Source organism: Zootoca vivipara, chromosome 2 (genome assembly GCF_965207765.1).
Source record: "Zootoca vivipara chromosome 2, rZooViv2.hap1.1, whole genome shotgun sequence".
Taxonomy (NCBI): domain Eukaryota; kingdom Metazoa; phylum Chordata; class Lepidosauria; order Squamata; family Lacertidae; genus Zootoca; species Zootoca vivipara.
This window is the reverse complement of record NC_142584.1, coordinates 66,671,699-66,698,005: the sequence shown is the minus strand read 5'-3', so window position 1 is coordinate 66,698,005 and position 26,307 is coordinate 66,671,699. Positions and strand designations below refer to the sequence as shown.

At 46.7% G+C, this 26,307-nt stretch overlaps 2 protein-coding genes across 4 annotated transcripts; both read right to left on the bottom strand.

Moving 5' to 3' along the window:
* Positions 1 to 1,073: 1,073 nt before the first annotated feature.
* KIF20A (kinesin family member 20A) lies at positions 1,074 to 15,257 on the bottom strand. Its single transcript, XM_035105892.3, has 19 exons — positions 15,124 to 15,257; positions 12,486 to 12,644; positions 12,128 to 12,214; positions 11,591 to 11,710; positions 10,547 to 10,685; positions 10,257 to 10,444; positions 10,016 to 10,160; positions 9,108 to 9,308; positions 8,792 to 8,903; positions 8,506 to 8,583; positions 8,128 to 8,271; positions 7,732 to 7,897; positions 6,561 to 6,716; positions 5,901 to 6,040; positions 5,669 to 5,771; positions 4,335 to 4,536; positions 2,854 to 2,945; positions 2,516 to 2,653; positions 1,074 to 1,671 (listed from the first exon to the last, which is right to left on the bottom strand). The coding sequence occupies exons 2-19, from the start codon at positions 12,624 to 12,626 to the stop codon at positions 1,354 to 1,356; spliced, it is 2,670 nt and encodes an 889-aa protein (XP_034961783.3). The 5' UTR covers positions 12,627 to 12,644; positions 15,124 to 15,257; the 3' UTR covers positions 1,074 to 1,353.
* A 1,548-nt stretch (positions 15,258 to 16,805) lies between these two features.
* Positions 16,806 to 24,017, bottom strand: LOC118080528 (bromodomain-containing protein 8-like). Of its 3 annotated transcripts, none has more exons than XM_088662079.1 (7): positions 23,614 to 24,013; positions 22,743 to 23,216; positions 22,242 to 22,384; positions 21,195 to 21,284; positions 19,817 to 19,885; positions 18,144 to 18,374; positions 16,806 to 17,359 (listed from the first exon to the last, which is right to left on the bottom strand). In XM_088662079.1, the coding sequence occupies exons 1-7, from the start codon at positions 23,911 to 23,913 to the stop codon at positions 17,353 to 17,355; spliced, it is 1,314 nt and encodes a 437-aa protein (XP_088518205.1). In that variant the 5' UTR covers positions 23,914 to 24,013; the 3' UTR covers positions 16,806 to 17,352. The 3 variants fall into 3 exon arrangements, with proteins under 3 accessions (XP_088518205.1, XP_088518204.1, XP_034961782.3); XM_088662078.1 differs by having other exon boundaries at positions 16,923 to 17,094; positions 23,614 to 24,017; XM_035105891.3 differs by lacking the exon at positions 16,806 to 17,359 and having other exon boundaries at positions 18,140 to 18,374; positions 23,614 to 24,017.
* Between the last annotated feature and the right edge of the window lie 2,290 nt (positions 24,018 to 26,307).

Sequence of the window (26,307 nt, the reverse complement as noted above, 5' to 3'; positions counted from 1 at the left end):
GACTAAGAGACTATGATTGAATCTGAAGAAGTGTGCATGCACACGAAAGCTCATACCAAAATATAAACTTAGTTGGTCTTTAAGGTGCTACTGAAGGAATTTTTTTATTTTGCTTCGACTCAGACCAACACGGCTACCTACCTGTAACTAGTATATGCCATAGTTTCAGCTTTGTAGACGACTAAATATAGGCAAATTACAATACTTTACCACCTCTAAGGATTAGTTTAAACTGGGTATTTTTAGAGTAGACATCTTGCCCTGATGTCAGTATGTGATGCCTGCAACAAGTTTCTCACCACTGGTGTAGAATTATAGCAATGATTTAAAACAATAACCTTAAGACATAGGGTTCTTTTCTATTTGCGCCCGCAGTCAAGAATTGGAATTAGCAGGCCAGACTTGGAACTTTATCTGTTACAATCTATGGGCATAAATCCTGACATAGTTATTACCCGTCTTGTTGGTTTTGAATACAGTGGTGCCTCGCTAGATGAATTTAATTCGTTCCACGGGTCTTTTCTTATAACGAAAAATTTGTCTAGCGAATCCCATAGGAACGCATTGAATTTCAATGCATTCCTATGGGAAACCGCGATTTGCTAGACGAATTTTTCATAAAACGAATTCGTCTAGTGAGGCAACCTCCGCTCGAAAAATCCTTTCGTTAAGCGAGGCACCACTGTACAGTAGTTTGCACTGCTCATAATTGTCTTAAGGCTGGGAATCCAATATAGCATCAGTTAAGAACTTTAATTTATACTAAGAGTAGTACTAATGGAAAATATAGTATGTTCTTTTACCCACTCCCAAGGACCTAGATGACCTTTGTCCAGAAATGCACAAGTGAGTAGGATACATTGCCTGTTCCATTAAAATATTTGCATTTTGAATACCTTCTGTATTAGGGATCATGTGCAAATTAACCACTGAAGTCTCATGCCTGGGCTACCAGAGGGACACAAAACCAGCCTCATGGTTGAGGAGCCTAGTCTACCAGGCAAATAGAAGAAACTTAAAAACAAATGCTAGAAAGGTTTCCCTGATTAGAGCTTGTTCACATAGACATGAGGTTTTAGAAGAAACAAGGCACATTTATTATACAATTAACATAGATAATATACACTTCACATGCATAAAATAAGCTATTGAAGGTGATAAACATAAGGAATATAAGTCCAGGTTCCATATACACTGGAATAGCAGCTAGCCTGAAACAGAGGGCATGCATAGTAAGTAACCATCTTTGGGAAGCAAAGGATTTAGTTCAGGCCTCAACACATTAACGTGAAGGAAAATATTAAAGTTATCAACCAATTGCTTGTGCCCAGGTATACTACAACCCCCCAAAAGTCAGCGTTTGTTGCCAAAGGCCATGGATTTAAATGCTGGAGTGCCACGGGCACGTAGGATATAGGGGCTCTCTATTGCTACAGCAGGCAGGGCTGTTGGGCGAGTCAGGAAATTGCGCAAGAACGGCTTCTTGACAGGAGGTTCACTTCTGGGCTGCACATTTTCATTGTTTGCACAAAAACGTTTTTTGCTGCAAGAGGTCGGTGCTGCTTGGAGCTTCTGCAGAGTGTGAAATTGCTCTGCAATACAGGCTGCTTTCTTCCGCAAATCCATCTTCACTAGCATCATGTTGTTCTGCAGCTCACCCAAAGTCAGATCCTGGAAGAGCCAGCGGAGAAATTCAGTTTTATGAAGATGGAGCCTCCCCTCTTGTCAGACAGGTGCCAATCATTTCAGCCAGTTACTCTGAATGTGAAGACTTCTGAAAATCTGGGACTGCTTCACCCCGCCACCAAATCCTGTGGACTGATCTATGACAACTGGAGGGGGAGTAGTTGATTCTATGGCAGGGGTCGGCAACCTGCGGCCCATGGGTCGCAAGCGGCCCACAAGGGCAGTTTAACTGGCCCACGAGCCGCCCGCACACTATGCTAAACCTGCGCAGTGTGGGGGGGTCGCTTCTGCAACGCCGGAAATTGTGTCTGCACATGCACAATCCGGCCCACAGAGAGCTCTCCGTGGGACTTGACCGGCCCAGGCAGGTAAAACCTTGCTGACCCCTGTTCTATGGTCACTACTGTTGTGTAAGTAGCATCTGTCTCCATGGACCAAAACATAAATATGATATATGGCACTTTCAAGCACAATCTTGGCACAAATAGTAATAGTAATAATAATGTATTTAATTTATACACCACACTCCATCCGAAGATCTCAGGGCAGTTTACAAGATAAAAATGGATCAAGGCACAGAACCTTAAGGACACTAAGGATTTATCTATTTATGTCATAGGATTTCCACCATCAAATCAAAGGTCACCTCTGTGCCTTAGGTGTGTGTGTGTGTGTGTGTGTGTGTGTGTGTTGAGCTGCTGGATCTGAAATTTTTATGGTTTAGTCTATAGACACCAATGTAAACTGACTAAAATGGACAAAACCAATATTGTGTAGCAGAGCATGCATGCGCCCTATAAGCTGCTGAAATTTGGGAGACTCCACCTACCTGCTTCACCAGCATGTTGTCGCACTTAGAGAGAGCTTCACGGAGTTTCCCGGCTCCTGTGCTGTGGCAACATGCTCTTTCGGCTGACTGGAGGGACTCCCCAATTTTCTGCAGTTCAGATCTCAGCATCCGCACAGTCTGAGAGGGAAGGACAGTTAAGCACTAGGCAGCATCCAGCCCCTTAAGGAAGACTGAACTACATACAGTGGCAAGTTGCGGTTGGGGAGAACAAGAAGTTATGCACCCACTCTGAAGGTTTCAGAGACAGTGTCATTCAAGCCAGGGAAAAGGAAAAAGGTTGGCAGATGCCAGGAAAGGACGGTCTGGCAGTTAGTTACCTTTTGGCCTTCTTCCAGCTTCCGGTCCACGTTTGTCGTGATGGGCTTTGAGGAAAGTGGCGGCTCCAGCATCTTCTGGTATTTACGCAACTCTAAGGACAAAGCACAAATCACTGCAATTTAGCCCAACGGTTAACATTATTTTTGGCAGTCCTCATTACAAGAGCTGAATTCTTAAATGTGCAATGCTGAACATACTACCCCAGAACTGCCAGGCTACCCAGGCCTTTTTCCACACTCTTTCAATGTTTCAAGGCAGATTTGAACCCTGACAATACTATTTTTAGAGAAGTTGTGCATTGCTTTAATCCCCTTCCTCCTGCTACAGAGCAATACAGTGGTACCTCGGTTTGCAACCGCAATCCGTTCCGCGGAGCTGGTCGCTCCCTGATGCACGCTTCTGTGTGTGAGCGAAGCGCCAATAGAGCACTTCTGTGCACGTTCTGCACATCCAAGCGCCGCGGAATCCGGATGTAAACACTTCCGGGGTCCGCAGTGGCCGGAAACCGAAGTAGTCGCAAACGGAGGCGGTCGCAAACCAAGGTTTGACTGTAATGCAATTTGGAAGTCTGACCACACCAGAGCAGAGCAAAATAGTTTACCCTACAATGGGAAACGGTGAAGATTTAGAAAATATACTGCTAGACTAGAGGCACTAACACAAACATAGGAATGAACTATATTTTCCAGGTTCTTCTCTGCATCACAGTCTATTGTGATCAGATAATCCCAGCTTCAATTTTATTATGTCTCTAGCCCTCATGCCTGGGGGGGAGGGGAGCATTTGAAGGATGACGACTGGGTGGGATCCTAATAGTCAAGGGGACTTTATCCCCCTTCTTTGGCTTTCACCACCTCAGACTTTGGTATGTCAGGGCTACAAACTCAAGTATTTCAATTGTCTTGTAAAGAAACATGCTCAAAGAAATTTATAATTTGATCAAAGTGCATAATTTTGTTAGAGCATTTAAAATATTAAGCAAAAATGGCCTTAAATCAATTATTTGGATTCTCTCTCCCCCTCTAATTTTGACCAGTCAGGTGGGAACCTGCCATATTAAAAAAGTATTTAATATTAAGTCTCCATTCCTTGTACTTCTTGCAACGGACAACCATTTTCAGAGATAAAGATGGGGAATGGGATTTGCATGCAAAGCTTTTCAGGTTCCCTCCCAGGTACCTCCACTTTAAAAGTCAGATATCGGTGGATGGGAAAGACAAAGCTGGTTACATGGCCTGACCTGTTATAATACAGCTTCTTAAAAGGAGACCTGCTCTCAAGGAGGAGCAGGGGTCTCACACTCAGGCAGATATCCTAGGTGTGCTTTAACATTTCATGGCAGCTCACGCACAGAAGCCAAGGTTCCCAAATGCTAGTTCAGCTTGCAGTTCATTAGACTTATGCTGTTCAGTCTGATCTCTTGACAACCACCTGCTTGGAGCCCATATGACTACAGGGGGGGGGGGGGAAAACGCCTCACCTTCTGCAGTTCTTTGCAGCTCTGCTTGACACTGCTCTAACTTGGCTTTCAATTCCTGATTCTGGGAAGGCGTTACTGCTGCCAGTCGTTTTGATTTGCGCAGAGTCTGCTCCCGATCTGCCTCCTTTCTCTCTTGGAGCTGCTGTTGCCATTTTGCTTCTTGCAAGACATCCTGCAGCTCTTTTATCTTTTCTTCCTGACTCTGAGGGAGGAAAACAAGACAAATTACAGGAAGTGCTCTGTTTGGGAAGGTGCAGTCTGCCAACTTGGGAGATGAGAATGAACAGCAGCGGTGGAAGATAAGCTAATCAAACTTTCCCAGAATCTCCTGTAGTAGGAATGGGGAACCGGCAACTACTCTCCGGTTGTTACTGGACTACAGCTTCCATCACCCCTGGAGAACTGGAGTCCAACAACATCTGGAAGGGCCATGGGTTGCCATCCCTGTCCTGCAGGGTTGTGAGATTCTCATCTGGGCAGACTCTCATACATCCGGAAATCCATTGCAGTGCCAAGTGTGCAAAGGATTCCACGAATGCGCCTGGATACAGACCCTACAAATCACATTTGTAAGTTCACTCCTCCAAGGTGACAACACACACAAACCTCTTGCATATTTATTTATAAGCCTTCAGTAGGCTGTTTGGGAGATAGCCTCTTCGCAGATCAGATCTGTTCCACGTACATCATATGGAAAGACTTTGTTTTTTTGCAGCATTCTCCAATTTTATGAAAACGTTCCTGAACTGTGCACAGGTCACTCCTGCTTGCCCAACCTTTCTTCTGTGTGGACTGAAATCACCATGTCATAAGCTAGGGTTTCCGACCATGGAACCCTCAGACACCCTCACCCTCAAAAAACCCTCTGCTCTTCCTGAATTGCTTCAGGAATTTAAAAGGCTTTTTTTGTGGGGGTTGCCTTACTTTGGAGTGTAAGGCATGCTTTTGTCTGTCTTCAATTTGTTTTGGGGAGCATGGTGTAGGTGTTTTGGGGGCTCTGAGAACTGGCAGGTGTGTTTTTTTAACCTTTATGTAAAATGGCTTTTGATTAGTGCCCATGACAGTTTCTGAGATTTCCAAATGTGCCCCCAGTTCCAAAAATGGGGTGTCCCTGGCATAAGCTTTCATGGACTTAAGAGCGCACATTTGACGACACGTATGCCGTTATAAATTTGTTAAATCTTTTAAAAGAGGCCATGAGGCCCTGCAGTTTTGCAGATGCCAATAAAACTGGGTGCGTTGCTTCAAGTCAGTGCTAAGGTTTGGAACTGCAATGTCCTGCCCTCGGGAAACCCTCCAGCACCTCCTACCCAGAGTTTTTTCACCCCACGCACCTCAATCTTCTCCTGATAGTAGTCCGTAAGATACTCCTTCAGACTGTTCAGTCTGTCCTCATAAGCCTCCTCCAGCATCTCCCTTTGGGTGTCCAAATGCTCACTGCAGAGAGGAAGGTGAAAGGGGGGGGGGTAGGAAAAGAGTCATATCAGGAACAGACAAGATGTGGGATGGAACGCCAAGGCCCAATCCTGGAGACATGCCTCCACAGCCCTCTGCCACCAACAGTACCTGGTCAACTCTTCCTTCTTCTGTAGGACATCCATCATCTCATTGCAGATCTCATCACGGAGACGCATTTCCAGCTGAAACTTCTCCTGCCGCTCTTTCAGCAGAAGGTCTCGCACAGCTTCAGTCACACGCAACAGGTCCTGAGGGAAGAGAGGAAAGGAACATGACAACTGGGGTGGATCTACACACAGGAACAAACCGCTGTAAGTCATAAATTCAATTGTTTTATCAAAAAAAATTAAAACCCTGTATGTAAAATCACATAAAAAAGTTTTGTGCTCTCCAGCGCCATCTGGTGTTGCCTGTTTATAACGCATTTTAAACTCAGGTTTTTGACTATTGTAGCTGAATCCCAGGTTTTCCAGAACAGCCAAGATGAGGAATTGCTCCAGAGATCCAAGCATTACCACAGCTACTCAATTTTTAATGGGCAAGTAAGTATCCAAAGGAGGTTTTGGGGCCTAGAGGTAACTGGCTATCACTGCATCAGACAGCTTTGCATTCTTTCCTGCGTGAGGGCACAGAATTTTTGAATCTCAGTTGTCACTTCACAGTCTATTCTTGGCTGGGTCCATAAGAGGTTTTTGGCTGCTCCGGTCTACCCAAGTACGCTGCCAACGGGAGACTTTCTCAATGAACGACAGACAAACAAGCACTTGCCTCTTTGTCGTATGTGGTCACATCAATTTCATCCTCGCTCTCTTCTTCCGATTCAGCTTCTTGACACGGTACTTCTGCAGGGATCTTCTTCCTCCGGAGGCTGTACTCCTTGATGAGAGACTTAATCGACAGGCGCTTTGTAGGAGCTTGAAGGAGCTGGAAGGTATACAAACTGTTGCTGTTGGCATATTCCAAAGAGCAATGGGCACATCCCAGCAGGCAAAAGCACCTGAGGATAGCACAGGGGTGTGTGGCCAAGCAAAAGCACCTGAGGATGGCACAGGGGTGTGTGGCCTAGGGAGAATCCCAGGGCCAGGGCAGAGGCCTGCATCTGGCCCTCACCTTCCCACCCATTTGCTACAGCCTATGTTTAACCTAGGCAGTTTAACACATTGTCAGAAATTCTCCTGCCCCGGTTGACGTCCATGCCTGAAGGTTAATAAGCCACATCTAGGCCTCCCTAGAAGTACAACCAGCTATCTGTCCTTCCTCATACTGTGGAAAGTCTGTTTCTTCCATGGCAAGGATTGAGATACATCATCTCCCCAATCTTGCCCATTTCTCCGCTCTCTTGCAGCCAACCAGCTGTGCTACATATTCAAAGTGTTGGTGTTGACCTTTAAGGCCCTAAACAGCCTCGGCTCAGTATACCTGAAGGAGCATCTCCACCCCCATCGTTCAGTCCAGCCTGGACACCAAGGTCTAGCGCTGAGGGTCTTCTAGCGGTTCCCTCCCTGCGAGAAGTGAGGTTACAGGGAACCAGGCAGAGGACCTTCTTGGTAGTGGCGCCCGCCCTGCGGAATGCCCTCCCTTCAGATGTTAAGGAAATAAACAACTATCTGACTTTTAGAAGACATCTAAAGGCAGCCCTGTTTATGGAGGTTTGAAGTTTTATTCTGTTTTTAATATTCTGTTGGGAGTTGGGGAAACCCAGCCAGATGGGCGGGGTATAAATAATAAATTATCATCATCATCATCATCAAAGGAAAGAAAATGGGGAAACAGGTAGGAGGTGTAGGAGAGGGAGTACAAGTGTAACAAGCAGACTTTGGGGTACACCGGGGGGGGGGGGAGAAGAGAGAGAGGGAGGAGGAGGAGGGATTAGCAATGAAACTTCAAAGGCCAGCCAACATTTATGGAACCTTTCACCTTCAACAACTCTGTGTCTCACCTGACTAGCGATAGCTGAAAACTTAGCCACGTGAAGAGTCTCATCGTATGATGAAGCACATGGGTTGATATTAACAATCATACAGGACTGCCCACGTCCTGTGAAGAAGCCTTGGAACACACGGGTGAGCTTGCTGTCCCGGAAGGGAACGACACTCTGCTTCAGCCTGTTAAGGGGCAGCGGGAAAGGTAGAGAAGAGGATTTAAGCTCCGGAAATGGAGCAGGAAAGCAGCAACCATAGCCAGCACCCCACCTGCCAGGATTCAAATTCGACAAACCCTACACACAACCAGCAACATCTCAAGTTGGAGCGGACATCCTACAGGAAGCGCTCTTTGCTGGGTTCAAGTCAGGGCTATGAGGAGCCGTCGGACTGAGAGCTAGCAAGAGCTTTACCTCGCCTGCTGGTTCTGGCGCAGCAAAGTGATGCAACGCCCCAACGTGTGCAAAGAGGTGTTGATGTTATTTGCCTCTTTCATGCGGTCCCCGGCTCTCTGTTCTTTGCAGCGCTCTGAGCCGGCCAGGTCACAGAGGGACATCCTGGGGAGGAGGGAGGGTGGTGTCAGTTATCGGGATACAGGAAGTCGAATCCTACCAGGCCAAAGTGTTGCGTTCTTCAGGTTAGAAATCCTGCACACCAGACATGTAAACCACTGCCAAATAAACCCAACTAAAACCCGTTAATTCCGCGCTAGGGAGGATTTAGGTTGCTCTGCTTCAGGTAAGCAAAACTCCTAATTCTGCCCTTCACTGCATGCAAAAACTTTGACTTACTCGCTGATCTTTGGCTCCATCCCACTGCTGCTGGTGCTTCCCTGGAGGTGCAGAATGCGAATGGAGAAAACGCTGTGACTGCAAAGAGCAAAAGAGTAATGAAAACCAGTAGCTTGGGCTCAGATTGTTACCCCCCCCCCAATTCCCTATCTCATACACACACATTTGCCCTCCTGCCTCCATGGGCTTCGTTTTCTTGTGCGAAAGACACGCTTTGCCAATCCTGAGACATGCACTTTCACCCCACCCCTCCGCTAATAAATAAAATTATGGCGCTATTGCAGACCTGCGGCTAGAATGCTGGTTCATGTGGGTACTGGCAAAGCTCTGATTTCTCCTGCCCAGTTTCAGCAGTTTCCAGGCCTCAGCAGCATCTTGAACATTGATCCAGTTCAGATCTGGGAACAGGAATAAGTGGCTTCAGGCTTCACATCTCTAAGAAGGATCATCCTCAGCAAGCAGACAAGACCCTATTCCGTTACACAGCCCACGTTACCAATGCTGGCACCCACAGACTCCAGGTTTATTGAGAGTGGATCAAGCTACGGGAAAACAGCTGGCTGACCCACTGCTACATCCTGGGAAAGCCAGCCAGTCTCTACCTTTGACATAGGGATTGCCGGTCTGATCTTCGCACAGCCGCAAGGTGGGCCTCTTGCCGTTTGGGCCAAGTGTGGTCGTCTCCAGCAAGTCATAAATCTGTTCATTGTAGATCTCAAAGAAGGAGACCCAGATGGAAAACTGCACATCGTCTTGTGCCAGCACTGAGACATTATCTGGGTCAGCCCAGTGAGGCCCTGTCTCTGTCAATGAAAGCCAAACATGTATATTGCCAGTGACTGCCACACCCCACAGTCTGCCTCAGCTGAAATCCATCCACGATGTCCCTTCCCAATGACCTCGCCTGGCTCCCCATTAACTTTATAATTTTTTCTTCCCCTTTTAACACACAGCAGCTGCCCTTTTAAAGAAGGCCATAGGCATCTCCCCTTGCAAAAATTTCTCACATGCCTCTGAATTCTGCCTTGATTTTAAGTCTCCTGTAAGTCCCTTCATTGCTAGCCCACTCACTCTTCTGGGGGCATTTCCATGCCTGCACTGGTGTGAAATTCAGAGAGTGGTAAAATACAAAACTTCTACTGAATGGTAAATAAGGTTTTAGCAACAGTCCAGCTTTCTGCTTTGTAGTTAGTGACAGAAGACTGGCTTTGGCCATCAAGCAATGGCCAAGCCAAAAGTGATTTGGGAGAGTATTTTACAAGTCCCTCCAGAGAAAGCCCAAAGGTCCTCTCCTATAAAGCCCATCAATGTGTCCCCATAAACCACCCCAACATTGTTATAAAATTGATATATGGATGCTGTCACTAGATATCCCCCCCCCCCGCTCTCTTGTGGGTTGGGTGGCCCGATCTATTTTGAGATTCCACACCTCTTGAGGTACTTCTCAGCTTTGATCATGACAATTAGAACACCACCTGTCCCCAAACAGGTGGCTCAGGGCAGTAGGTACCTTCTAGATAGCTGGTGCTTGTCAGGCTGGCAGGCTGGCAGCTGTAAGAGAGGCCACCTAAGCCACTGTCAATGCTTCCACTTGTGCCTGCCTGCAGCTGGGATGCTGTGCTGTGACTTTTATTCAGAGAAGTATACAGCTCCTCCTGTAATTCCAAAGAAGGAAGGAAGACCACTGAGTTGCTGATCAGGGCATCTTTCTTCTTATAACAGGAGACTCAACGAGCAGGAGGGACACTCACCTCCTTCATCTTGCCACAGAGCAGGGCCTGCTTTTTCATTTCCTCCTGTCGAACCTGCTTGCTGTCCAGCCAGGTCACCTCACTCGAGAGGAAGGGCTTCAGATCCGTGGCCCGGTACAACCGCGTCCCAATACTATTGAAAATGATGGCCAGGGAGCGAGGCAGGATCCCCGCATCAGCACCACTACCTGGAAGTCAAAGAATAAGTGAGCAGGCACAGAGACAAGTGCCCCCCCCCCCAACTAGGTAGAGGCGCTTGCCTGAACCAGCACAGAATGAGTGCTTCTTACCCTGGATGGTGTAAGTCTTCCCTGAATTAGTGACGCCATACGTGTAAACAAGCCAGTTTTGCCCATGGAGCACGTCCTTCACGACATCCTTTATCGTTGCATCAAAGAAAGCCGCCTGGCCCACCTCTGGCCCAAAGATCTGCAACCCCAAATGTTACAGGTTAGTCCCTTTAGAGAGCAGAGAAAGGGAACCTGGAGCCTTCCAGACATTGTTGAACAACAACATCCATTCACCCTGACCATTGGCAGTGCTGGCTAGGGCTGATGGGAGTTGCAGGTCAAAATATGAGGCAGGCCACACATTCCCCCTCAGAGGATTAGTTAGGCAGTAAAACGAAGAGGGGAAGGGTTGCCCCCACTTCTCCACTATTTCCTCAGTGGAGCCTTGCAAAATCCTTTAAAAAAAAACCCGGTTGAATCCGACATAGAATCATAGTTGGAAGAGACCACAAGGGCCACCCAGTCCAACCCCCTGCCAAGCAGGAAACACCATCAAAGCATTCTTGACATATGGCTGTCAAGCCTCTGCTTAAAGACCTCCAAAGAAGGAGACTCCACCACACTCCTTGGTAGCAAATTCCACTGCCGAACAGCTCTTACTGTCAGGAAGTTCTTCCTAATGTTGAGGTGGAATCTTCTTTCTTGTAGTTTGAATCCATTGCTCCGTGTCCGCTTCTCTGGAGCAGCAGAAAACAACCTTTCTCCCTCCTCTATATGACATCCTTTTATATATTTGAACATGGCTATCATATCACCCCTTAACCTTCTCTTCTCCAGGCTAAACATACCCAGCTCCCTAAGCCGTTCCTCATAAGGCATTGTTTCCAGGCCTTTGACCATTTTGGTTGCCCTCTTCTGGACACGTTCCAGCTTGTCAGTATCCTTCTTGAACTGTGGTGCCCAGAACTGGACACAGTACTCCAGGTGAGGTCTGACCAGAGCAGAATACAGTGGTACTATTACTTCCCTTGATCTAGAGATGCTATACTCCTATTGATTCAGCCCAGAATTACCCAGACATAAACCCAAGATCCAAGTACATACCTGACTGAAGGTGAATTTGTGCACCGCCTGACCAACCCCTCGTTCAGTGTTTCTCATGGTGAAGGAATCCTTTGGTGCTTTGAGAAGAAGGGTCTCGGAATTCTCAATACAGACGCAGCCCTAGAGAGGACAGTTAACATTCTGCATTCAACATTTGCCACAGCAGGAGCACCCCCTGATACTAGTTTAAACAGTTGTGGCTTCCCCAAAAAAGTATGGGAGCTGTGTTGTTGTTTTTTAAAAAAGGTGTTAAGAGCCCCTATTCCCTTCACAGAGCTACAATTACCAGAATGGGTTAACAATCAATCCCTCTTTATAAGGAACTCGGGGAATTGTAGCTTGGCGAGGGGGATAGGCTGGGGCCAGGCTGCTCTTCCCCTTGCCAGAGAGGGAAAGGGGCAACTTCCAGGTGTGATTATACCTCTGGATAAGGGCAGAGACCACAGTGTCTTTCCCCTCCCAGGAGACTCTGGCAAAAGCACACACACACAGCCCACACACCTTAGATGCTGGCCCATGCATTGCCTATAAACTCACTTTATCTTCTTGTTTCTCCATCTCGGTTTGTTTCAGGGGTCGCACTCTTGCATATACCTTCACTTTTCCATTGTCACCAGAAGTGGCCTGTGGAGAAGTCACATGTGACTTTTAGGTTCATACCTAGGAGAGGTAGGCAATACTAGCCCATTCGTTTTGTTGTTGTTTTAATTGTTTTGAAACCAGACCAGAGTGCTTTTCAGATGCTGTTGGTCTACAGCTCCATCTTTCCCAACCATGGGTCCTGTTGGACAGGGCTGATGGGCAGCTGCAGTCCAACCATATTAAAGAGCGTCACATTGGCTACCCCCGAGGGAACACAAACAAGGGTTTTAGTTCTTCACCTCACTGCTCTTACCTGCTCACTGCTTGAGGAGATGGCAGAGAACTCCGCCAAGAGGTCTCTGCACAAGCCAGCCCCACATTCTGCCACAGTGGACTCCAGTACAGGAGAAGTGACAGCTTCTTCATCAGATAACAGCCCTACTGGGGAGGCCATAGCGGCTACACGCTGATGCTGCAAGAGAAGCCCATCATAGGATGAGGAATAGAAAAAGAAGCGTAAGTTCCACTGCCAGACTTTGCCACCTGGTTTCCAGGTTCCTTGCCACTCCTAAATAAATTATAACAACACTTCCTATGTTAACGGAGAAATCTGAGGGCTCCCTTGGACAAAAAGAAACAAGGACACCAGCCAGGATTTTCAGAGCAAAAGAGCAGCCAGTAGGCTTTGTCTTTATTGAAGACTGCTGTGACAGGTCTCCCACCAGCTCCAAGGTGAAACAAGATGGAAGCCCCATACAAAAGAGAACCCAAACTTTTATTAGCTGCTAATCCCCATGTTACACTCCCCCAAACTACATCACTAATACATCATGGTTACATCATGAAAGGGGAGGTCAGGTGGCAGTAACCTGAGTATCCTGGACCCTGCCCCATACCTCCTCTTGCCCTCCACCACTTATTTATTTTCTTTAAATAATAATCCTACATTGCTCCTAAGATATTTACATTTCCCTGTTTCCCAGTCAAGGTAATCACACCCTTTTGTCTTCATCTGGGTTTGCTACTTCTGGAATGGCTACCTGTCTGACACTCAGGTATCAGGATGCCAGAGATTATCACTCAGGCGGCGGGGCTGCTGAGTAGCTGAGCTCACATGTCTATATGAATTTCTGAAGTTTTCCCAGTGAGCCAGTACATAGATACCAGGTACATTTATTAGTGAATTGTTACATTTGGTATTGTGCAGCAGAGGCCCTTTGAATAGATAGGAAGAAACTGTGGTGAAGTATTTTGTGGGGACAAGTCACAAAAGTGATTGTGCTGATTTTGGTAGTGGGGTGCATGTGCATGGTATCTGGTGGAGGGGCACACACACATCCATACATAAATTCCTGGCGGAGAGGGAGCAGAGCGGGCAAATTTAATTGAACAAAGAAGAGGAGTTTGGATTTGATATCCCGCTTTAGGGACCCAGGTGGCGCTGTGGGTTAAACCACAGAGTCTACGGCAGGGGTCCCCAAACTACGGCCCGGGGCCCGGATGCGGCCCAATTGGCCTCCCAATCCGGCCCGCGATGACCCCCGCCGCTCGCCGTCCGCTCTTACGGCGCGCAGAGCGGCGGCGCTCTTCCAGGTCGGAAAAAAGCGCCGAAAATCCTTTGTGCGCATGCGTATGGGCCTCTCCCGACCCAGAAGAGGTCATTTCTGGTGCACTTCCGGGTCGGGGGAGGCCCATACGCATGCACACAAACAATTTCCGGCGCTTTTTCCGACCTGGAAGCGCACTCCCCCGCCCTCCGGCCCGCCGCGCAATCAGCGCGGTGGGAACCAGCCCAAAGCCCGGTAAGTCTGGGGACCCCTGGTCTACGGCTTGCTGATCAGAAGGTCAGCGGTTTGAATCCCTGCAACGGGGTAAGCTCCCGTTGCTCGGTCCCAGCTCCTGCCCACCTAGCAGTTCGAAAGCACATCAAAGTGCAAGTAGATAAATAGGGACCGCTCCGGAGGGAAGGTGTTTCCGTGCGCTGCTCTGGTTCGCCAGAAGCAGCTTTGTCATGCTGGCCACATGACCCGGAAGCTGTCTTTGGACAAACACCGGCTCCCTCGGCCTATAGAGCGAGATGAGCGCCGCAACTCCAGAGTTGGACACAACTGGACCTGATGGTCAGGGGCCTTTACCTTTACCCCGCTTTATCACTACCGGAAGAAGTCTCAAAGCGGATAACCTTCTCCTTTCCCTTCCTCCCGCACAACAAACACTATGTGAGGTAAGTGGGGCTGAGAGACTTCAAAGAAGTGTGACTAGCCCAAGGTCACCCAGCAGCTGCATGTGGCGGCGCGGGACACGAACCCGGTTCACCAGCGAAAGATGAAACGCAGCTGACTCGGTACTCCGGAGGCGGCGTGGGGAAAGCAGTGGCGAAAAGCCTCAAACCCCCCCCCCCGCAAAATGCACACACACCCAGCAACCGCTTACACACACGCGCGCGCTCACGCACACTACCGGTCTTGTAGCAGCAACGAATGTGACCCTCGTGCAAGCGTAGCTTCTTTAACCAGCTTCTGCAAAGGGTTATTTAAAAACATGCCATTCTACCTAATCTGCCTTTGGGATCTACCTCTTCCTTTCCCTATGAGTGAGAGCAACATAATTCAGCTAGAATTCAAGAGACCCGCCTCAAGCCTAGCGTCTGTAACGTATCTTCCAGGTCCCATAAGGAAAAGAGGAATTGGAATAAGGTGGGTAAATAAATGCCTAGAATTACGAATACGACGGGCAACCTAGTGAAAGGGGGAGGTTTTCACGAGTACCTAAAATGAGACATGCTCAGCGCTCACATTAGGAGGGGCAGCGGGAGGCTTAAATCGCCCCCCCCCAAGCCATTGCAGAAGTAAAGGTGCAAATCACCCCCGCCCCGGTAACAAGGGTTCAACCTAGTAACAAGGGTTGAGTCCAAAGCAATTCTCCCCCGACTGCCGCGTTTCTTCCCTCACCAGGCTTTCCCCCGTTCCGTGCTCTCCTCTGCCCGGCCCGCCAAGCTCTGCTCACTCGATCGTTGGTTCCGTAGCAGCGACAAATGGAGTCCTCGAAATTCTCTCCTGCTTCTTCTGCTATTTCAAACCTCGCGGTCGGCCCGATCAGCCAATCAGGACGCGCAAAAATCAGCTGTCAATCACCTACCCGGGGCGTGGCCAGCGCGGAGCTTAGCTTAAGGCTGTTCTTGCTGCCTGTAGTTTTGCCTCAGTCTGCTCAGGGAGGAGAGGAAGAAGGAGCGTGCAGAGTTTTCTCTCGTGTCGTTCTTCTCCCTCTGTTAAAACCCTGCTGGGCCACAAAATATGCCCCCTGCCACCATTCCAGTGCCAATTTTTGCCCCCCGCCCTCCAAATATCTCACTAAAAGTGGGGGGGGGGCGGACGGACGGACTATCTTTGGCTGCAACCCTCATAGGCACAAACTCCAAGCAAAAGGAGAGGATTATTTCACAGCCAATCACAGTGGGAGGTGAGGGACTCTTAAGACATTGGGAATTGCTCAGGAGAGCTATATGAAACCTGCATGCCTGACTTCAAGTAAAAAAAGGGTCCTCTCCAGTCACATTTTGATTTCTAACTCAGCTTCCAAAAAACTCCTGCTGAGTCCTGGTGCAATTGCTCCAACTGCAACATGGATAGCCTTGCCCAGAACACCAGGAATGGGGAACATTTTTAAGTAAAAAAAACAACAACCACATTACTCATGGGAAAACTTCCAGAAGCCATTTGCCAGTGGTGGATGGGGCTAGAGATGACAGTGGGTGGGCAAAGGGTGCTACTCGCCTCTTACCTTTATATGATAGGCCGCATTCCAGGCTTCTCTACACTCATACGATGCCATCCTGGTGAGCTAGCTTAAGGACATACCAAAGCACTTGTGGGGGGATGGAGAAGTGTGGATTAGGAGGGGATGTGGCATCTGAAGGATCCTTAGGGCCATAGAGAAGCCCTGGGTTTGAGGTTCCCACCCCTGCAATACATGGATTTTGTCTAGTAGCAGCCCACCAGGTGCTGGGGCTCTGCAAAATAGTGTATGCACCAAGCATTGCACACCCCACCAGCTGCTAGGGATGTTTCCTCTTAACCACATTCACCATCAGTCACACACACACACACACAGTTTCTCCCCAGTCCAACTTTAGCTTCTGCCGCATTATGCTCAAACTCTGTGGGACACAGAAGAAGCAGAGTCTAACAGTTTCCTGGCACTTTGCAAAACCACTGTCATTATATCTGGTCTTGTCATAAAGGTGACCCTGTTTTCACAGGTAGAATTGAAGTGAAACGTGCTGTGGTATTTGTTTTCCCTTTTTCTTTCCTCATGGCCATTATCTGCTCCTCTCCTTTTATATCAGACATTCACAAATAAATTATCATTATTGGTGGAGAACTCCCAATATCTCTTATGCCCTTCCCAAATTAGGCCAAGCCTAGTGATAACTACTTGGTAACTGGTAAAGGCAAGTACAATGGATGCAGCTTCAGAGAGTAGTGTTCTGCTAGGGAGGCATGAACAGAGTTCATTTGCGCCAGTGTTGAAACCAACAAAGCTACCTTGCTTGAGTACTAACAGCAGTATCATGTAGGGGTTGGGTTTGTTTTTGGTTTTTTGGCTCCAAAATAATGTTTACAGATAACTGCATGCTCTTTCAATTTTATAATTTTCTAAGAAGGAAGCCAACACTGATTTTTTTTTTAAAAAAATAATATTTGGGAATCTAGAACAGAACTGTTCCGGAACGGTAATACACAACGTAACATTTATTTTCTGGAAATGTACACCCCCTTGTTGGTGCCTGCTACCAAAAACGGGACTTAGCTTTGGGGGACAAGAAGTCTTGCCTGTGCTATGGCTTGTAGGTTCTTTAACTTTCTTTTTCATCCATTAAACTTCAACTGAGACTCCTGGGTGAGGACAAGACAACAGGGTTCCTTCCAGGAATAAACAACAGGAAAAAACATAGTATCAGACTACAGATAAACTGTACTTTTCTGATACATATAAATCTGTTATGACTAATACTTTGGAACATATACTGCAATAGATAAAAAAAAGCTCTTAGGGAAGTGGAGAGGCATCAGACTGCTGAACTGTGGTTAGCTTAACAACTTTTCCATAGAGCTAGACTGAAGGTAGCAAGGTTGAAATCCAGCTTCTCAGCCCTGGACTAGCCTGATTCTTCTGGCTCCTCAACATCTATAAATTGAAAGAAAGACTGTAAATCTCCCAGTTCCCCAAGGATTTATCATGTTCCAGAATAGCCTGTATGTATGCCTACATAAACCTCATTACAAAGGGCCACAGAAAGTACCAGGTTCAATCGCTGGCATTTCCAGGCAGGGCTGGGAGAGATCCCTGTCTGACATCTTGGAGGGCCACTGTCCGACAATGTAGACAATACTGAACCAAACAGACCAATGGTCTGACTTGATATAAGGCAGTTTCCTACCGGTATGTTCCTGCTTCGGGAGCCGAGTGAATTTTTAATCATCTTCAATCAAACCTCGGTTTACGACTACCTCGGCAAGCGACCACTTCGGCGAGCGACCGCCATGGACCCAGAAGTGTTTACATCCGGGTTCCACGGTGTCGGATGCGCAGACATGATCTGCGCAACTCGCACATGCGAGGAAGCAATCTGTGCAGAAGCGCTCTATCGGTGCTTTGCGCATGCGCAGAAGCATGCCTTTGGCAAGCGACCGCCTCCGCGGAACGGATTGCGGTCGCAAACCGAGGTACCACTGTATATGCCTTGCAGGTTGGCAGAAAATTCTACTCATTATTGGGAAATCTAAGGAAGAGGCTTTCACCTTGAGATGAATAACACTCATGTTTAGGAGACACAAGCGGGGATGACATACCCAATAAACATCCTGTGAATAAATGGCTGGATTTCCACTCATTTGTTCCCTACAGGTATGGGAACATGGCAAAGAGGAGGCTGATGTGGCTGTTCCCCCTTTGAACACAATCCTCTCACCTTCTCACAAAGCCTTGCATTTCCTCCGAGCACAGGAGTGCCTCGCCCAGCATCTGAAGCTGCTCCAGGACTTCTCGTTGCATCTCCAGAGCAATGCGATGTATATGGTGGTTGGAGTTATTGTACATGATGGCATTCTGGAACATCAGCATGAGATCCCGCTGGAACTGCACCATATTCTGAATGCGGCCCTTGGAGAGGCTCCTCTTTATGGAGGAAAGATCGGCTGGCCTTCAGAAAGGAGGGAGAAGTGAGTTGCAATTGTCTGTCATTCTGGCCAAGTTGTTAAGAAAAAATTACATTGTCTCTCGGAGAAGGATTTGGGCGGTTATAGATTGGAAACTGGCAGAACTTTAACTTGGTAGCCCAGATAGCTCTCAAAGGAAATATCCAATCCTTAGAGTAAGAATTTCTATCCCTCCATCAGTGGATGGTGGCAGTTACTGGCTTGTGTTGTACAGTGGATTTAATCTTCCAACATACCGGTACTTTTCTTTGGTTTAAACCAGCCCCTTCCCTCAATTTGGCTCAGGGCTACGATGACTCTGGGTGTGGGTTTAACCCTTCACATACCTATACTGCTTCTTAATACATAAATCACACACTAAAGCTGCTATTATCCACAGAGTGGGTAGATAGGAAGTTGGGTACAATAATAGCCTCTGTGGGAGTGATTCATCTTAAGGGAATCTACCCCAGTACTGAAGCCCCAATCCAAATCCCATCCTCTACCTCACTGCTTTTCAATCAATAATAATATTGGGTGGGTAAGGGGAGTAACTGGGAGACTGACTCATGGACCTCATCGATCCCACCATTGCATCCAGGCAGGCGTCTCCTGATTCAGATGTTATGGAGAAATAGAGCTGAGTGTCATAAGTGTACTGATGGCATCTGGCCCCAAAATGCCTAATGACCGCTTCCCAACAGCTTCATATATGTATTCAATAGCATAGGGGATAAAATAGTGCCGGGCAGCATCCCGTAATTTAACCACCAAAGGGGCCAAAAAGTACGGTAGGACTGGACTCCCCCATTTCTCATTCCATGGAGCCAGTCCAAGAGGCTATATGGACAATGGTATCAAAAGCAGCAGAGAGGCAGAAAAGCAGGAGCAAATCTGTACTACCCTTGCCCTGCTCACTGTAAAGGTGGCGAAGGATGACTCGGTCCCATAGCCAAGCCTGAACCCAGATTGGAATGGGTTTAAATGCTCTGTGTCATCCAAGAATGCTTGCAGCTACCCTGCCGCTATTCTCTCCACCACCAAGAAATTGGTAGCTGCAACAGGATGGTAATTATTCCAGTCCAAAGGGCCCAGGGCCAGTTTCTTTAAGAGTGTTCACGCCACTGCCTCTTTCAAGTCAGCTGGAACCACCCCATCACAAAATAAAACGTTCTCCATGCCTTGGACCCAAGGAATCAAACTCCCTCTGATAGATTTAAGAAGCTAGCAGGGACAGGGGTGAAGAGGGCATGTGGTCAGACATATTGCCACCACCATCGTATCCATATGAACCTGACTGCATAAGCTGAAACTGATCCCGTAATACATCATAGACTCTGGCATTGGACAATCTGGCTGGAACTGCAACCATGGCAGTTGTTGTGACTTGTAGCCACTCCACAGCCTTATTCTCCATACCAGCTCCCCCTCCACTTTCTCAGCTGACCTTTTCACCACATCTTTGTAACCAGGAGCCTGCTTCTCGGAAACGGGCTTCAGAAAGGGGCCGCTGTATCTAAGGCGAGACAGAGATGAACAGAGGTAAATAGGCTTCCTCATGTGCATTACACAACCCCTTCATGCCACGCCCTTTTCTGTATCTCAGAATGACTGGTGGGGATGACAGTGATTGGCAGATGTAAATCAATCAGCTAAGAAATCACAATATAACAATAAGAAAGGAAGGGTGAAATGCTCAGGGTACAACCATGCACAGGTTTGTGCTTTACAGGGGGCAGCTCTGAATGTTGTGTAAGCATAATGTCGGACCAAGATAATCAGGCCAGGATAGGCTGAGAAAAAGGGACACATTCAGCTGTTGTTCCATCTTCCAATTCTAATTATGGGGAAGGGCTGTAGCTCAGTGGAAGAGCATCTGCTTTGGTTGCAAATGATTGCAGTTCAGTCTCCAGACAAGACTGAAAATGTCCCTAGTCTGAAACCTGGAGGGTAGCTGCCAGTCAGAGTAGGCAATGCTAAGCTAGAGGGACTAATGATCTGATTTGGTATAAGCTGGCTTCCTATATTCCTAACCCTAATACATATAGGACACTCCATTTCCTCCGGGCTTCAGTCCTGGGATCGCAGCGTCTTCCCCCATATTTTCACTAGTTCTCTCTGAGCTTGATCCACAACATTCTTCTGTTCGATCTTTGACTCCCTCAGTTTCCAACTCTGGTCTTTCCATGCAGGCTTTTAAATCTTAGGTTTACTCTCACTGTATCAGTACTGAATTTTGGCACATTTCCTCTATTTATATATTTCCTCCTCTTAAATTTCAACTCCCCCTCACCTTACACACATAGTTCACCCTCTTAATAACCACCAGATACAGGCAGTCACTCCTGTTTATCCAAATACACCTTGATAAATTTGATGCTGCTTGAAATTATGATGCTCCTGAGATAATCTCAGGAGTGTATTGGATTTTAGGATCATGAAGCAAGTCGGATACGATTTCTGCTATTAAAAAAAACTTAGCAGATGCAGTAAATGCAATAAGCAAGGTGCCTAGGTTACTGAATGTATAGATGCAACGCTACACCACTCAAAGAAAGGAAAAAAATTGAAAGAGGAAAACTGCATGGTCAGGAAGTGGGACAGCAGGAGATTTCAGCCTAGACCAGACTGTGCAAAAGGTTGCATCTCTTAAATTGGGGGCAGGAGAGGACCCTCACAGGAAGTGGCATGCAGACACACAAAAATCGCAAGATGCTGTGTGACCTGCACCAGCTCTTGAATGGTTAGTATCAAGCAGCCATGAACTTGTGCTAGTGTGGATGCACCCTTAGTCCTCTTCACCTCCATAAACCTTAATAACACACCTGTGGCCAGCCACCATCTTCCAGATGGACAACAGAGTTTTTTTGAAAAGCAAATGCTGCTGGAGAGGGTCATCTTGGCTCAGCTGCATCCTATACAGATAAGAAACAGAACAGATATATTCCCATCAGGAGAAAGAAATTGGTGGGATGAAATGTGTTATTGGACCAGTGATCCAGCTATGGTTTGTTAGCCCCCGATGGAAAAAGAAATTTGTACAACTTACCAATGAAAGTTAGTAAATGAAGGGGTTAAAGAGCACAGGACTGTAAATTTATAGAGAAGGCACAGCTAAGATACACCCCATCACCTTCAGAGAGGGGGTAAGTATTGTTTGTTTCCTGCTCCTCTCTCCCTCTTCTTTTTGAACCATGCAACTGACCAGACACATGAGGCTGGCGCTCCCCGTCCAAACTCCATGCTTGAAGGTACCCTTTTGTGTTTTGTACTCAATAAGTTTTTATCTGTTTTGCTTTTGCTGTAGCATTGATTGATGCATGAGTGTGACCTTTACTTAATGTAAGTAAAGCATTTAAACTTATGAAAGTTTGTGCTCTATTAACTCTGAGAGTGGAAGAGACAGGGGAACACAATTAGTACCCAGTGCTTAATACTGGGACATTTAAAGGTCTAACAACCTATATTTGCCACGCTTTGCAAACACTGCATATATTTTAGTTTTAAACTCTGTCGGGGGCTCTTTTGACTAAAGAGTGAGTCAGCCCCATTTTTTTTTTAAAATTCAGGCAGTCAGCCAGCCATTTTCTTTTTCTTTTGTCGTTTCCCACACATGGGATAGCTGGATTAACTAGTATTCCCCAGTTATTTCCTAACAAAAAGTTCCCCACGCCTCTTCTAGAGGGAGCTTTAGGCTGCAACCCTATATACTGTATAAGCTTAGCTGGGAGCCAGGCCCACATAACTCAGTGGGGTTTACTTCTGAGTAGACCTGTACAGGATTACATGGAGAGAGAGCTGGCTACACTTAAATACTAAGCCTGAAGAGCAGGTATGATGCCATTTCTGAGCTTTGTGCCACCATTACTCACAAAGGCAGAGAAGCTGTACTTGTGGTAGGAGAGCTCATCAAGGGTGTTCCATAGGGACTGGAGTCATCGTTGCTGTAACTCAGGTGGAAGTCACAATCTTTCCAGTCTTCAGCTTGTTCTTCAGTGCATTCTGCAGCCACTTCCTGGTGAACACAAAATAGGCATGAGCTGAATTGTCAAAGTAACAATTGGAATATCAAACTCAAGGCCAGATGCTCATGATGGAAGATACAAGGATTCTAACTGGGTAGATCCATCTTTTCTCCACCCCACCTGAAAATGCAACTAAGCCCTCCCAAGCAACTTGTTCTCACTTTCCCCCTTCCCACCAACAATCATGGCTAGCTCACAGATTTCATCTTTCCCTTGGTGCTTATCAACTTTCACTTCACTGTGCTGCTCCTTTCCAAAGAATACGACCTCTATCCAAAAAAGGGGAGATGAGGCACAGACACAAAGACCTAGTCTTAAAACTCGACTTGTGAGAGTTTCCCCACTTACCTCTACGTTTTGTGGCATCCCATCCTTCGGTGTTCTCCAATTGAAGGAAGTATCATTTGTAAGCTCTAATGAGTAGTCATCTTCATCTGTTTCTCCTGCACTTTCCACAAGGCTTTGCAGCGTCTTCTTTTCCAATTCCTCATCAGGATTGTCATCCTGAATCTGAGAGTCTCCTGACTCCTCACACAGATCCTGTTGCTCTTCCAATCCTTCTGCTTCCCAATTCATAACTGGCAACCCTTCTGAGACCTGAAATGCCAACTTTCCCCTTCCTTGGGAAGTAGTTCTCTTTTTCAGAACCTGAAGCTGATTTCCTTTAGCCACTTCCTCCTCTTGGTGGATCAAAGATCCCTTCATGTCTCCTTCATGATCCAGCAATCCTGTTCCAGGCTGCTCCTCAGCACTGCAAAGTGCCTGTGGACCCTGGGCCAGGTATGTGCTGCCAATGCAAAGGGGCTTCATCAAATGTGTTACCTGGAAGAGAGGGTGACAGGCTAACAGCTTAAGACCATTACAGAATTAGTGACACTACAGAACTATGCAGATCTGTCCATTCAACACATCTTTTGTCCTAACGGGCACAGGATAATGACACAGCCAAAACAAAGAATAACACTCCATGGGCGTGTTAATAGAAGTGCATCTGGGCAAAGACACTCTTCCACTTTTGAATTAGAGGGCAGGCACCAACCCTTGTCAACACATTTATCCTGAACCTCTATCTCCGGGTACCTTTAGCCAACTGCATACAGAAATTGCCAGTCTGCCATGTTGACTGGGAGCACTATTTTTTCAGCAGTCCTCTCCAATTGACAAGGTCACCCACCACCACCTCCGCCTTTTCTTCAACTGCACCCATCAGCGGCCATACCTCTGACAAGAACCTCAAGATAGCATCCTGCTTGTACTTCCCAGCCTCTTCCTGGTCCCCTCTGCTGGCATCTTCCCATGCCAGAGGACCACTCGTTCCCAGCTGACTCTCCTCCTCCTGGCTGCTGCTCTCCTCAACCTCCTCCTCAGCAGTTTCTTCCCCCTTTCTCCAGCAGCCTAGTTCCAGGTCAAGATCTGAGCTAGAGTCTGTGGAGCCCTGGGGAGACTGGCAGCTGCTGCTCTTCTCAGACTCCGTGAAGAATTCTTCTTTGGACTCCAGCCAGGTCCACACGTGACCCATCTGCAAGAGGTACACAAGATGGGAAGAGGGTTTGACACTTGCTCACGTGCTAGCTTCAGATCAGATCAGGTGTTCAAGCAGGTAGTAAAGGAGCCAAGTTCAAACCCTGAAATACACTATCTGTTGTGGTAATGCTCTTAGCTGTGACTTGAAAGAGAACTTTTACCAAAAATGATCCCTAGCTTCTAATTGTCTATGTGGCACTGCACATCTGCCAAGTCCCACAGCAATCCAAATGGTGAGCCAGGAGATATCAGTGGGCTGCTGAAGCCTTGGGTTATATCACCAGGTTTGCTAGCAGTAGGGATTGGGAACAGGGCAACTCAGAAGTGGCTCAATGGCACAGCACCTGCTTTGCCTGCAGAAGGGACCAGGATCAAACCCTGGTATCTCCAAGTACGGGTAGGAATGTCCTTTGCCTGAAACCCTTAAGAGCCACTGCCAATCAACGCAGACTGTACTATACTGATCTAGGTGGACTAATTTGCTAGAATTGTACAAGGCAGCTTCCAATGTTCCTGCATAATAGGTAAAGGAGGAGAGGTGGATTTCTCAATGCAAGGTGAATAGAAAAGGCAGATCCTTTCTAACAAGAATGACAATCCATTGATAGCAGAATTTTGCAAGAGTTGGAAGCCACTGCCTTATTACAATCCAATGTGTCTAGAAGTCAAGATCTCAAAATTTTATCTAGGTTTAAAGGAGGAGGAGATAAAGATGCTGCATGAGAATGCAGGTGAAAGTCATGAAAGCCTTCCGTTAACACCACCCTGGGGAAATTGTATTGCTTATGCTGGCATCACTTAACTGGTGGTTATCCAGTTATTCTTTTTATTATCCCTGAAATATTATTCAGGGTGGAGAAAATCAAGAAGTCGTTTTTGCTGACCAAACCTGAGGATGTCTAAAAACATTATGATGGTTTCTTATTTTTACTCCCATTGGTGACAATATAAATTTTAGTAGACATTTGTTTTGGAGCAACACATTGAAGCATTTGCTGAGATATCATGGTCGAAAGAAGTGGTGGTGAAGCTGAGGTTGAGGAGCCCTAGGTGGGTCCCCAGGGCTCTCTATCCAACTCTCAGGACTCTCCCTCAGCCACTTCCCCTCCTCAGCCCACATCCCTCATGGGTTTTCTGTTCCTACTCAGGCACTGGTGTTTCCATCTGCCTCACCCAGCCTTTCCCAGACTGACTTTGAGAACAGCAGCAGCTAGGAAGACGATTTCAGGGAAGGGGAAATGTGTGTCTGTTTTTCAATTTGATCTTTTTACATGGTTTTGTATGTTTTATGGTTTTTATGCATTGTGATTTGCTGGTTTTTTATTGATTATAGATTTGTAATTCTTTATTGTGGTACATGCGAACCGTTTATTATTTGCCATTGTTTAATTTTACTGTTTATTATTCGATTCTGATGCATTGTTGATTGTTGCTTTGTTTGATATAAGTTGTCTATTTTAAAGTTGTGATTTTTTTTATATTGGATCAGATTGTTATTATTAACGTTTTATTATGTTATGTGATGGAAGCCTTCCAGAGTGGTGTGATATAAATAAAACATTATTATATTATTTTACTGTGCCCTCCTTGACTGCTTTTTCTGGGTTAAAATGTATCTTGCTTGCTTGTATGGAAGATGGACAGGTGTAGGTGTATAGAAACTTCCACACAGTTGTAATGCAGCCTACTGTACAAAGGTGAAGAATCACATCCATTTCTCTGAGTATGTTTGTCTCTGGCCGCAGCCAACAATGACATGTGGCTCCCAGAAGGTATGAACCACAATGAAGGCCTCTGAGCACCAGCTGCCGGCTGCCCCCATAAGACCTAAACAATCATAACTTCAGTCTTTGGCATCTCCAGTTTGAAGAGTGGGCAAGGGAGAAAGAGTTCTTAAGTAGCAGGGCTGGGAAGGGAAACCTATCCAAGATATTGGATCAGGCATGGAGATCCTGTTGTCAGACTCCAACTTCTATCAAGTGCAGTCAGTATGACCAATAGTCAGACCTGACAGGAGTTGAAGTTCAACATCATCTGGAAAGCCACAGGCTCCCCATCCCTGCCTTGCAGTCACTACCAATGAGCATAGCTATACGCAGCACATTTAATGAGGGTGTGTACGCAGGGTTTTTGCTTCCCCCCCCCAAAGGATGAATATTTATTGAATACATAATCATAAAGGACATTGCTTGATAAATAAACTGAAGAAACTAAAATGTAACTTTTTTATTAACTAAACAAAAAATACCAAATTTTTGCTGCTGTGGTAATGAAATTTCATGACCTTTAAACAGATGAATTAAACCGAATTGACCAAAACAGATTATGGTTTCACCACCTTCCTGTCCTAGGAAGGTGGGAAGTGGTGCTTAGAGGGAGACAGAACCAT

Bases quoted from the DNA above. Each gene is read 5' to 3' on its own strand.
- KIF20A (XM_035105892.3), bottom strand. From the start codon at position 12,626: ATGGCCTCCCCAGTAGGGCTGTTATCTGATGAAGAAGCTGTCACTTCT. The intron at 12,215-12,485 runs GTAAGAGCAGTG...ACTTCTCCACAG, and splicing joins TCTCCTCAAGCAGTGAGCAG to GCCACTTCTGGTGACAATGG. The intron at 6,717-7,731 runs GTGAGACACAGA...TATACCTTCCAG, and splicing joins TTTCAGCTATCGCTAGTCAG to CTCCTTCAAGCTCCTACAAA.
- LOC118080528 (XM_088662078.1), bottom strand. From the start codon at position 23,913: ATGGGTCACGTGTGGACCTGGCTGGAGTCCAAAGAAGAATTCTTCACG. The intron at 21,285-22,241 runs GTGAGTAATGGT...TTATCTGTATAG, and splicing joins AGTACAGCTTCTCTGCCTTT to GATGCAGCTGAGCCAAGATG. The intron at 19,886-21,194 runs GTGTGTTATTAA...GTCTCGCCTTAG, and splicing joins AAGATGGTGGCTGGCCACAG to ATACAGCGGCCCCTTTCTGA.